The 12,698-nt window shown below is 43.1% G+C and overlaps 1 protein-coding gene across 5 annotated transcripts in view; it reads right to left on the reverse strand.

The window, feature by feature from the left end:
• Positions 1–12,698, reverse strand: part of ADRA1A (adrenoceptor alpha 1A) — a 99,082-nt gene that overhangs the window by 12,442 nt on the left and 73,942 nt on the right. For 2 of the 5 annotated variants that reach the window (XM_060301271.1, XM_060301272.1), the window contains exon 3: positions 3,238–3,623. The exons of 1 other annotated variant lie outside the window; for it this stretch is intronic. In XM_060301271.1, coding sequence (XP_060157254.1) covers positions 3,238–3,623 — 386 coding nt within the window. Of the gene's footprint in view, positions 1–455; positions 3,624–12,698 lie in introns of those variants that run through there. 2 more of the 5 variants (XM_030879084.2, XM_060301270.1) reach the window with 1 other exon arrangement.

A 12,698-nucleotide genomic window follows, 5' to 3' on the forward strand; every position in this document is an offset into this window, starting at 1 on the left:
GAGCGTTAGGAACCTTAATATCTTGGGGCGTGTTAGCAGATCCCAAGTGATAACAGGCAGAAGCGGTCTTTAAATGAGACAAAAGGGAGGTAAAAGGAAGAAAACTTGACGCGTAAAGTGCTTTTCTGAAATCCCTGCAAAGGTCTGGGGAAATTCTTGAGTAAAGAGACTCAAGGTCTCTCTTAAGGCGTGCAATTTGAATTGCAGGAGAAACTCAAATTTCACCTATCCCACAATGTCAAGTTGATTTTTGGTGATGTTTAGACAATCCCAAAGCAACTGCTTTTTATAACACATTAGAGAAGATATTTTGACCACTGTTACTCTGGGTATGTTCTTCAAACTCCAAATAGAAGCAGTAAACATGTGAGTATAAATATGACGATCATTTATTTAACTGTGACAATTTTAGAGAGCTTTTGGCATGCTCAAAGGTACAGAGATTTTTGTGGATGAGTAAAAATATAACTCGTACATTGTTTATCCCGCTTTGGACTAAGTCTTGGGTGACATTATCAATTTCTTGTAAAATTGGCATGTTTATACCTAATATCATGTCATGGGAAAGGAAAAAAATGTTAAAGTTTGCCTCCCTGGAGGGAGTGGGTATAGAGAAGGGTGTAGCAGACAATTATTTATGGATAGTTTTACATGAATACAATTGTCATGGCTTTTATCTGATGACCGAAAGATTTTCGAGTTGTTTATTTTTTTTGTTTTGTTTTGTTTTGTTTTGCCGTACGCAGGCCTCTCACTGTTGTGGCCTCTCCCGTTGCGGAGCACAGGCTCCGGACGCGCAGGCCCAGCGGCCATGGCTCACGGGCCCCGCCGCTCCGCGACATGTGGGATCTTCCCTCACCGGGGCACGAACCCGCGTCCCCTGCATCGGCAGGCGGACTCTCAACCACTGCGCCACCAGGGAAGCCCTCGAGTTGTTTATTTTGATTAGAAGCGGCATTAAAGCTAGCTTTCCGGCGATCCTAAGCTTTCTAGTATCTAAAATTTAAATTCGTCTGTAGAGGTGTTTAAAGAACATCTCAAATGTGGAGCCACGTTCTGCTGAAGAAAAGCTATTACCCTTCTTTTCATGGGGACACACTTCCTGTAAGGGGGAGCCTGGTAAGATTTAAAAATTCAGATCCTAAAAGAAGTTCTTCTCAACAATGAAACTGAAGTGAGGCTTGCATAGTCAAGTCCTTCCCTGATGCCTACAGGCATAATAGGACACCTACATCTGGAAGAGCTGTCAGGAGACATACAGACAGACCAGAAGAGTCTAAAAGTCCAGCCAACATCTACTGCCAGAATCCAAGTTACGAGTACAAGGCACAGTGTCTATCTGGTCAACCATGAGACACTTTCCAGAAAGGGCTGAGAAAGCAGTAACATTCTAGGTCAAAAGACGACCAACAACCAAACCCAAATCCACACGCGAGCATACTTTCCAGGGCACTATGCAGAGAAATTAGCCTTTTAGAGAGATTTCAGGAAATTATCATTTTGCTGCAAGAAAAGAAGGAAAGGATGATGGGGACACTACCTTTGCTGTGAAGGTTAAATAATGGATACAATCTGCCTTGAAATTCTTAGAGGGAATTACCCCCAATAGGCGAAGAAGGCCACAGAAATGGTCAGGAGTTTAAGACCAGTGATTCTAGTCAAGAATTATTTCAAAAACATAAATCTTCTTTTAAATTCTTATTGTGGAATGTGAAAATATTTTAATTTTTACATATAGTCACCATCTGTATCTTTGTAATATACGGAATTATTAAGGTTGACCGAAATTTGGTATACATAAAGCAAAAAACAGTGTGTTCCCCAAGTTCTTGTAAAAAGTAGGGATAGATTAAATAAACGGACGATTGGATCTTTTATCAGCATAAACAGGCTTCTGTCCAAAACCGTTTGCAAACTTCTGTTTCTGATGGGGTTTTGGTGACCAGAAAGCATCCTCCCAAGCTAAGCGTGTGTATCTTTCAAAGTTCTGGATCATCAGACTCATTCCAACATGTCCCATGTGCCCCGGGGACTGTGGACCTCACTCATTATGCAGTAGTGAAGCAGCTGAGAAAAAATGGGAGTCGTGATGTGCCTTTCAAAGTATTAGAAGCTCTGGTTTTTCATAATGGAGTTCTGGAAAAGGCAAGTGATTTGCCAAGAAAAGCCTTCCTAGGCCAGGTTGAAAAGGCTGTGGAGTAATTTTGCAGGCTCTATCTTAGCATGAAATTAGCATACCCCAACCCAACCTCTTGATCTTTAAATATGTTACACAAGAAGCCTTCTTCCACCCGATCTTTGAGCCACTTAATGGAATTCTGTCCCTAGAAGTTAAGTTGAAACATTGACCCTCATCTTTACTGTGTTCCATTAGGAAAAGCCATCTTTCCCTGACTCTTTCTAGACCCAAGTGTAGATGATATACCTCCATTATATCAGAGACATAATGAGTGCCCCTCACTCTCATCCTTAGGGAATCAGAAGCAGTCACATTGTAGCCAAAGGTAACTCTCACTGTCAAGTTTCACCCAAGCCGAGAAACTGGATGTGTCAGGAATGGTGGAGTTTAAAACTTGCTCTAAAAATAACGTGTCTGGATACCGGCCACCATCTTAAGTCTCTTCCTCTCCAGGCCCTCTCCCCGTAAAAACCCAAAGTGGTTCTCAGTAAGTTTAGCCTGGAAATAAAATCCCCTCACTCCATCAAGAAATAGCTCCAAACTTAGAGTGCATGCTCAAAATATTCATGATGAAATCATAATCCTATATTTATAGTCTTTTGGATTGTGTATGAAATTCTGTTTCCCATGGTGTTTTTCGTTGAAAGGGCCAGACATGCAAAGCGGGCTCAGAGGATGACCCAGAGAGCATCAGCCTCAAGGAGATGCTGTTTATCATCACTGTGAACGAGATGGTTGTGTGACACCCTCCCTCTTCCCTAAGCCCTGCCCACTGCCCAAGAGTCGGGTCTCCTCCCCAGCCCATTCCCAGATGGTCCCTGGTTTAATGGTCCTGTCTCATCACCCACAAAATGTGAACTGGCCTTCCCAGTAGGAAGTGGAGTGGGTGCCTAAGATCATGCCCCTGTCCTGATCCTTCCTGTCCTCTAGACTTCCTCCCCATTTTCACTGAGGGAGATGGTATGGATCTTAATGGTTGGAATTTGATGATTCTCTCCATGGCTGGGTGTCGAGAGCCCCATGCAGGAGCAGACCTGCAAAAAGCTTTTACTTCTCACCCGGGCAGTGGTGCAGGCTGATTGGTCTTTGGGCACTGTAATCCTGGCAGATCCACGGGGCAGGGAAGAGAAAAATTTCCATTCACAGACCCCATCCGTCTTGGAGATCTTATAGAAGGTCTCTCCGGATCCCACTGGAATGCGCACCAGGTCCTTGTGCTGCCCCTCCAGGGCGTGGCTGGGTGCGTGCAGAGTATAGCCCAGGGCATGTTTGGAAGACTGCCTTCGGTGCAGACACTGGATTCTCAAGACATTCTGAAAGGCCTTTTTAAACTCTTGACTGGAGCATGGGTATATAATGGGGTTGATGCAGCTGTTTAGGTATCCGAGCCAAAATGCTATTTTAAAAACTGTTTCTGAGGGCCTGAAATCAGGAAAGAAAGACCCTGGAAGAAAACACACAGATTCATACATGTTATTTGCAAGCCAACGGGCCAACTGGTTAGGAAAGTAAAGCAAACCAACAAACAAACACCTTATTATATCTTTAAAAAGTTTCAAATGATTCCCAATGCATTTGAGTTTTCACGTTTGACTGACTGTCCCCTAGGAACCCCTTGGTAATATCCTCAAAGGCCATTCTCACTTGGTCCACATGTGCAATATTATTTAAGGGAAAAGACCCAAAGGGTTAGGGCTGTGCCGGTTCTTAGTGATAAAACATTACTTGGTGTCCGCTATAAAGCTTTAAAAAATGAAAATGTGAAATTTACACTGAGTCTACATATGCAAATTGTTTTTCCTGAATTTAAAAATAAGTTGAAATCCATTCAAAAATTCATAATAAAATAGGGTTACCTGAATGTTCCCTTTGTTCTTTGATGCAGTATTATATAGGCACAGCCTAAATAATTATGAATTCTTTCTCTCCTGCATATTGGAGTTGTATAGTTTAATGAGAATCCCAAATTTATAAAATATTGACTTGGCCAACTTCGGCCAGTGATTTTTGATTATTTTCCTTTGATGATGCCTTTTGACAATTTTCCTTTGATGATGCCTTTTGACATTACAGTATACTTGTCTGCTCAAAATACTCCAGTAGCAACAAGATGCTTGTCAATAGCTTGACATGCAGGGTCCTCCACAGTGCTAAACCTACTCTAGATTTCTAACATTAATACTTCCACTCTAAGAAGACTCACCACAGACTTTTCCCCAGATCATTGCTCATTTTTTTTGTTCTCTTAAGTTGGGTCCAGATGTCTAAAACGCTCTTTCCTGTCCTCTTCACCTATTTTAGGTGATTTAGGTGAAATCTGCTAATTTACGCGGCAGGGATCAAGTTTCAGGCGGCTTTACATCTTATGTGGTCACTATCTCATAGCTCTTGGAAGCAGAATGGCAAAAGCATGGAACCCTAAAGCAGGAACTGTCTTAGAGGCTATTTTATTCAATTTCCAAGTTAAAAAAATGATGATTAAAGGGGCTGTCACAAACTTAATAGCTACAGTACTAACATAGTGATGGATAAAGAGATATAGAACTCCAAACCCAGTGTTCTGTATTCTCTGCACAACTTTTTTCTTTTGCCTCAGCTGAATAAAGGTCTTGATTTTATGTCTTCCTTTTTGTCTCTGCTCTAGAGACCCATCAGAGTCATGAAAAGCTGATGGGTAGGCTTAAAAATCTACTCTGACAAGCAATGCCCTGAAATTTTGCAGAGACTCTCATAAATATAAACAAAGAGTAAAGTTAAATATTGCAGAGCCAGAGAAGGCAAAATGGTACAGTGATTAATGAGAGCATTTTTTCTCTCTCTGAAACACACTCCCTGATAAATTCAGTGTGTCTCAAAGAAATTAAAACACACACACACACACACACACACACACACACACACACAACCACACACGGAGATGATGATGATGTTAAGTGAGAAAGTATTATTCTTTAGCTCCAAAGCTTTTAACATTTTCCTATAATTATAAGTTACTCATATGGAATGTCTGGTTTGGAACAGGCTAAATACTTTACATACAATTTAATCATCATTAGTAACATCAAGAGTTACATGATTCCTACTGTATGGCACAGGGAACTCTACTCAATACTCTGTAATGACCTATATGGGAAAAGAATCTAAAAAAAGAGTGGATATATGTGTATGTATAACGGATGCACTTTGCTGTACAGCAGAAACGAACAACATTGTAAATCAACGAGACTCCAATAAAAATTTTTTAAAAGTTATATGATTCGTATCAACATCCCCATTTTACAGATGAAGAAACTGGTTTAATGAGATTGAATAATTCAACTAAAGTCACTCAGCAGATGGTTACTGGGAGAGCTGGGATTTGTAATTGGGAAGTCTGACTTTGGGGCCTTTGTTCCTTTATCGAGTCTCAAAATATATTAGAATAATACATCTCTAGGGAATGAGGATGGTGTGTAGAGAATGAGGAGGTGTACAGGTGGGGGTGTTAAATTGGAAAGATGGTTTTTCAAACTCAAGCAGAGAGGTGAAGAAAGCAGCCAATACCAACATGAATGGTGGTTTTGTGTGAATGTCGTCAGTTCCAGAAAAAGTTCATCTTAATTCTGATGCCTACATGTTGTCCAATATTTCTTCCTGATAGTAACAGTGACAGGATTAAGGGAACCTGCTTCACAAGGCAGACCTTGGCTCAGGCTTAACGAGAATATATGAGCAGGGCATGCCCCAAGTTACCTTGTCTTGGAATTTCACTATTCTGTAAATCAGCTAGAGAGGGAAGTGTATTTCCCTTATTTGAAGAGCTTAAATTAAAAGAAAAAGAAAAAAAAAGCACATGAATTCTGAATGTGAATGCTAGTGAGGTGACTTGGGATCCTTGGAATTTCCCATAATTCCTTCAGGGACACTGTGCTCACAGAGCCCCGTTCTGCATTCAGACATCTCAACATTTCCTTTCAGTCCCTTTCCTCCCATTTCTCTTCTCTCCTTCGAGGCCCCCTTAATGCCAGGTGTGGCCGACGCAGCGCCAGGTCACTCTGGCCTTCCTGTTGTTGTCCACAGCTTCAGAGATAAATACTGGTCCTTTCCCTCATGTGCCCTGCTCAAGACACCCATTTCCTCACTGCAGCTGAGGAAGAGGGTGAGAAAGGAGATGGTTAAAATGAATTTACACTAAGATTTGAAAGTCAGATAGTCCAGCTTTAACCCTGCAGGAAGACTGTGTTGCTAATGCAGGCAAATGTCTAGATTTTTGCCTTTTCAGATAGTGAATGGGAGAGTCTTCTGGCCAGAGGCTTTCCCATAAATGAAGCCACTTGGTTTATCCCACCAGGTGTGTGACAGCACCTAGATGTGTTTAAACCTAGCATGATCTGCCCACTCCCAATCTGATGAGCCCACAGGGGCGGCTCAGGGGACCTATTTCTCCTGCCCACTGTGTCCTTCCTCCCTTGGGGGTGATTCTCTCTTGGCAGCTCCCAGCTGGGGTTAAGAGAGAGACTCATAACTGTGCTTCTTCCAGAGGCTTTCCAAAAGTTAAGAAAAGACAGCACAAGGCTGTTTCCATCCTTATTTATATTATTCACATCTTTAAATATCTTCCTTCCCTTCATTTTTCCTCTCCTAGGAAGAGAAGATTGAGCTGGGATCAGGCTTGGAAAAGAGTTGTTGCTTCCTGGTCTCGATCAGGGTGTGCTCATCTCGGTATCCACTTCCCTGCTCAAATCTTTCCACTCAGGCACCATCTTCTCTGAACTCCTCACAATTTCTATTCCCAACCTCACTTTCTTCTCAGATCCCTCTCTTCTTGATGACGATGGTGTTTTTTAGACTAGGAAAGCAGCCGGACCATGCTTCTCTCTGTCGTCCACCCATCATGGCGTGGAGCGCCAGGGTTGAACCTGCCTGGCTTAGGGATGGGCACCTCAGACCCAGTCACTAGGTTGTAAACTCCCTCTGAGCTGGTACCATGTCAGTTTTGCTTGCTCATGGAGCTCCAAGACCCAGCACACTGCTGGCATCTCAAAGGCATCCTTCTAATTTTTGCTGAATGAATAGCCGATTCCTTGAATGACCTACCAAATGAATGAATGGTCCTCCCCATGACTCTGCTTCACAGTGTGGCCTGGTTTCTGCTCTGCCTGGGTCAGCTCTTATTTCTCTTCCTGTCCCCGCCTTCCTTCTGTTGTCTCTTTCTTTTTTCTTCGGCCCAGTTTCTGCTCAAACCTCTGCTTTTCTCTGGGCTGTTATTACACTATTTTATTTTTCCTGCTGCATCACCTGGTGTCTAACACTCTAGTTTCTCTCCCCATGCTTCACAGGAAGAGCCAGACTTTTGACTTACCCACAGAAGCATAAGGTCTCCTATTGTTCTTGTCACCGTAGGTATGTTGTGCTCTTCAACAACTTCTGTCCAGACTCTGCTTCAAGAGGAGCAAATAGCTTCCGGCTTAATTCCCGGGAACCCCTCGCCCTGCAGGCCCGGTCATCCTTTGCATATGAAATTTGCCTCATTTAATTCTTGAGCTTTGGAAAATCCCCAAGGCCCTGGGGACTCTTCCCTTCACTGAGTTTTCCTCCACGATTTGATCCTGCTGCAGAATTTCTGACTCTTCTTTTCAGGACCCTCCAAACTCCCTGATCGACTAAAACTTGGCCAGACTGAGATGGGCAGAGCATGACTGTATCCATGAACAACATCTTCACCCTTGGAGAGTCAAAATCTTGGCTTCCGTTGTCAGGGTCCCTAGATTCCAATGAGAAATTGAAACTGATGTGTTTGAGGGATGCCACTTAAGTCTCATCACTTGATGTCCCCTCCATTGGAAGCATTTGACTTTTTGTTTCTGATCTGGGGCTTATCTGTAGGCTTATGATGGTGGACACTGGGGACCATCTTAGTGAAGGCTGTGCCACTAGAGTCACATTTTAGCTACAAAGTTACAGCAAAATTTGCTCTCAACGCCCCCAATACAAAGAAAACCATTTTCCGGCCAATGTTGGTCTCCTAAGTGAGTTTTCTCCACCAGTGTTCCAGTTCACTCTAAGACACAGTGAGGATAAAAATGGAGTTCTCAAATTCCAACCCAGCACTGGTAATAGAAGGTTCCTCTTCAGTTCAGCTCTTGCAGAATCAGGGGACTCGGTATAGAAGCAGAGTCAGTCTTCTGGGTTCTAACCTCCCAGCTTCTAAGCTTCGTTTCACCTACCTGAAAACTTGACATCTTAATGACAACCTTGAGAGACATTGGGTTATGACAAACCCTAATTAGCTGGAGTCACAGAATGCTAGGGTGTGAAAAGTGGCAGAAACCTAGCAGGCACTGTCAACCTGTCCTATGCAGATGAAGGTAGTACAGATGGGAAGGGAAAGTGGTTCCCACAAAATCATCTGCTCATCTGTGGTCCAGTCAGAATGAGACCCAGACTCTGCTCTGCTTCCCCCATTTCTGCTCCTGACCTTGTGCGCCATGTGGCAACCCCAGAATGGCTGGGAAGTGTTAATGGCAATACGTCTAGCTGTTGTCACAGGATGACAACAGGTTCTGCAGAGATGATGAGAAAGAAGGGGGAGGAGAGTAGTATCATCAATAACTACATCATTTTAAAAAGTTGTACTGTTCAAACACTGGGGAAAAAAAGCAGTGGGTGATGATCTTGGAAGGGCTTATCTGAAGGGTATCACATTCTGAAGACTGGAGTTTAAATGACTGCAATTAAAAAAAAATATGAACTCCAAAGCAGAAGCTAATGCTATGTGACCATAGGAGACAATAACCCTTAATCGTTTCTCTTTGTCCAACCAGTAGTCTCTGCACATGTCTGGTACCAGTCCAATGTGGCCGGTATACCTCTAATGAACAGGGGAGACACACAAGCTGTTACACAAAGAGGTGGCCAGTTCCCCAGGCCAAGGAGCTCCAGTGCCAAGCAATATTCAGGCCAGATCAGTTGGCATCTTCTGGCCAGGAAAAAAGTTCTGTCCCATTGATGTAATTCCAGAGAAAAGCTGTTGGAATCAGAGTATGAGCACAGACAGACCCAAGTTTATTGTCATCTTGGAGTCTACCAGACGCCTCCATGTTTCGCTGCTGGTTTTCCTGTGTCACAGTGACTTGCCTGAGCCCTCCTGAGGTTTATCCAGGGGCCACCCTTGGGCAGTTTTCAGCCAGACAAGAATATTTAGGTTAGCTACCTGGAATGGTGGTCAGAAATCTCTAAGAATGCTGACCGGATTAACCGCAGACTAGAACCCTAGGCTCTCAACCCAAGATTCATGGATAGACTTCCCATGAAATGAAATACAGTCTGTGTATGAACAGAGATTTTCCTGAGAACAGGAATTCAGCTTTTGTCAGCTGCACACAGTGGTCTTGGAGACGCAAAAGATGACGGAGCCTGCCTCCCAGCTACTGAGCAAAAGCTGAACCTCTGGCTGGGGCACGTCATTTAGCCCATATGTCCTGATAAGAGCATCCAGCTTACGAACGTGGTAAGAGGATGCCAGTTTACACCTCTTTAGAAGGACCTGCTCTTTTCTTCTCCTAGTTAACTGGGACTTGAAATAGCACAGCTCTCATCTTGTGCCTCTGAGGGCAGTCATCTGATTGCTCCCTGGAGAGAGTTAATATGTTGGGTCTTTTCTGAACTTTCTGGAGGGAAACTTGAATAGCAATCAAGGTGAGGAAGGATGGTGTGGGAGGGTGTAGTGAGCAGGGGAAGAGAGGCACATTGTTTGCTGGGTATATAGCATTGAACAGAACAACTCTGGAGCACTGTGGGGACCCAGTGGAGGATGGGAGCGCTGCCCCTTTTCTCTTTTTCTGGGGACTGAGGTATATCAGCCTATGGTTACTGTTGTCAAAAACCACTGCTTCTTCCAACCATGGTGGGGAAAAAGGTTGGTTGGGGAGACATTTTCTCATACCTCATACTTCTGCAAGTGGGAGACATTCTTCATGGGATCTTTCTGGCTGGTCAAGTGTCATTCTGCAGAATCAGGGATTTTATCCTGGAGGAGTCCAAGCTGCTCGAAGTAAAGCTCTTCAAAGAGTTCCTCTCTCCAGTTACCGAAGCCCCAAACAGTATTTCTCCTTTTAGCAAAGAGGACTGTGTCTCCCAGAACGTGCATGTGAGGCCCCCAAACCCACGATGACTCGGGAGAGAATGACTCTGACCCAGGTGCACTCGACCCACCATGTACATTTCCCTAGAAGAGCTCTTTGTGTTGCCTGTTTCCTTTTGAAATGAATACATAATTCAAACGATTTCAACAGATTGCAAGATTTTTTTCTCCTTTACTTAACAAAATATATTTTGATTCAGGAAAACGATAGTAATTAAGTCACATGTTCTTCTGTAGGTTGTTTCCTCAAAAGCAATCTCCTTTCATAAACCAACTTATTTTCCAAACTTTGCCTTTTTTCATTAAGGTCACCATTGTTTCATGAGTCTCACATTAGAAGCATCTTCTTATCATCTCTACAAAAGCTTTCTCCTACCACCCAGTGTAAAGAAGAGGTATCCTCAAGCCTACACCTGTGAGTGTACGATTTCTTTCAAAAAATTTTTCTTTTTCCTTTTTTTGTGATGAGGATGTTTAAGATCTACCCTCTTAGCAAATTGCAAATATGCTACTGTATTATTAACTATAGTTACCATGCTGCACGTTCTATTCCCAGGACTTATTTGTTTTATAACTGGAAGTTTGTTATCTTTTGATCCATTCACCCATTTCATACCCTGTAAGTCGTCTTGTTTACTTGTTTTCTTTGACAGTCTCATTCTCCAGAGTGTCTAATAAGCACTCCAATGGTTTTCTTTTGGAAAACCAAAACTGTCAAAAACGATACCCAAGTCTGTGCCAGGAGGGATGATTAAAGAAACCTGTGGGGAGATGGCCAGAAGGGAAGAGGGCAGATTGAAAGGGGGGAACTCGAGGTCCTAGGTTAGGTTTTAGGGAAAACATCCTGATATCCATCCTGGAGATCTGTGTCTTCTGGAGGGAAAGAAGGGCTGGGAGGAGAAATCCCAGGGCTGTTGTCATGAGACACACCTGTGTAGAGGCATGTGTGACACTCTGAGGCCCAATGACAGTGAGTCACACCGAGTGAGAATGGCATTTGCTCTTCTGTGGTCCAGGCTGCTGGTGGCTCCAGGGTACCCATGCTCCTTGGCAACATGGGGGCTTCACACACGCACATCTAGGGCCTAAGGTGCTATGAGACGTCATCTGGTCACATCCAAGGGGATGGGACAGAAAGCAGTGGAAGCCATGAGGGAAAATTCCCAGAAACAACCAAAGGAAGGGGAGGTTTTTCAAGGGGATAAGGGAACCTCGTAATAGTGAGATCGGCCAAGATATGTGTTGTACATGATCTTTTTGTTGCTGATAAGATCAAGTTCAAGCTCATCACCTTGTCATTCAAGGCCCTTCATCATTTGGTTTCACCAGCCTTAACACGACATTCTCTCCCGTTATTCATTCACTTAACAAGTAATTTGCTTAGTGCCTTCTACGAGACAGGCACTGTTGTAGACATTGGAGATAGAATGATCAGGAAAATGCACAAGGTTCCTGCCCTTGGAGTTTACATTTTATAAGTATTTCCAATAAATACCTGTTGAACTGAATTGTGAATTTCCAACAGCAAGGCTATCTTCTTGCCATGGTTGACTTTTCACTGTAACTGTTAATCCACCAAGGTGACTATGGCCTCTGCTCACACGGTTGTCACCTTCATCCTCCTGCTCCTCTCTCGGTGACCTTCCCTCTCCCCTAGTCAAACTTGGATTCCTTCAAAATCTCTCTGTCTTCAGAATTGTGCTTAAAATCCAGCTCATCCGTGAACCTTTCCTTCTTGATAGTGTAACTTGTTTTCTCACCTCCCCTAAGCATTCGACCTCAATTCCTTTTCTCTGTATAGCACTCATCACCATCTTCTATGCTCATGTCTTCTTTGTCCCTTTCCTTGAACACGAACTCCTTGAAGGCTGAGGTTTTTGTCTTTTCATTTCACTGCTATGTCCGCAATGCCAACAACAGTTTATAACATAGAGGAGGCTCACAACAAATACTGTTGAACAAATACCACAATCCTTACTTTTAATGTCTCTCTAAAGACACATACGACTCCTTATCCTTCCTTTAAATTTCCTTCAGTGACGAACAAAATTCTCAATAAATGTGTATCAGATCAATGGATGACATTTGTTGATGGAAGAAAAGGACATTTTGTATAAAACTCCTGCTTCAACCACTTAAAGGTGGAAATACACTCTTAAATGGAGGAGAGCCTGTCTTAACTCCCATTCCAACACTTTATCTTCCCGATCTTCAAGACACTCATATTTACACAAAAATAAAACCATTCTACAAATAATTTTATACAGCTAAGTTGTAGACACTTCATAAAATGATTACTTCCAGTACTTATAAAGACATTTTATAGGGCCCTGTAGGAAAGGTCAGAGCCTGTCATTAAGATGCGATAGTCATCAACAGTCTCGCATATTTGTGGGA

Source organism: Globicephala melas, chromosome 6 (genome assembly GCF_963455315.2).
Source record: "Globicephala melas chromosome 6, mGloMel1.2, whole genome shotgun sequence".
NCBI lineage: Eukaryota > Metazoa > Chordata > Mammalia > Artiodactyla > Delphinidae > Globicephala > Globicephala melas.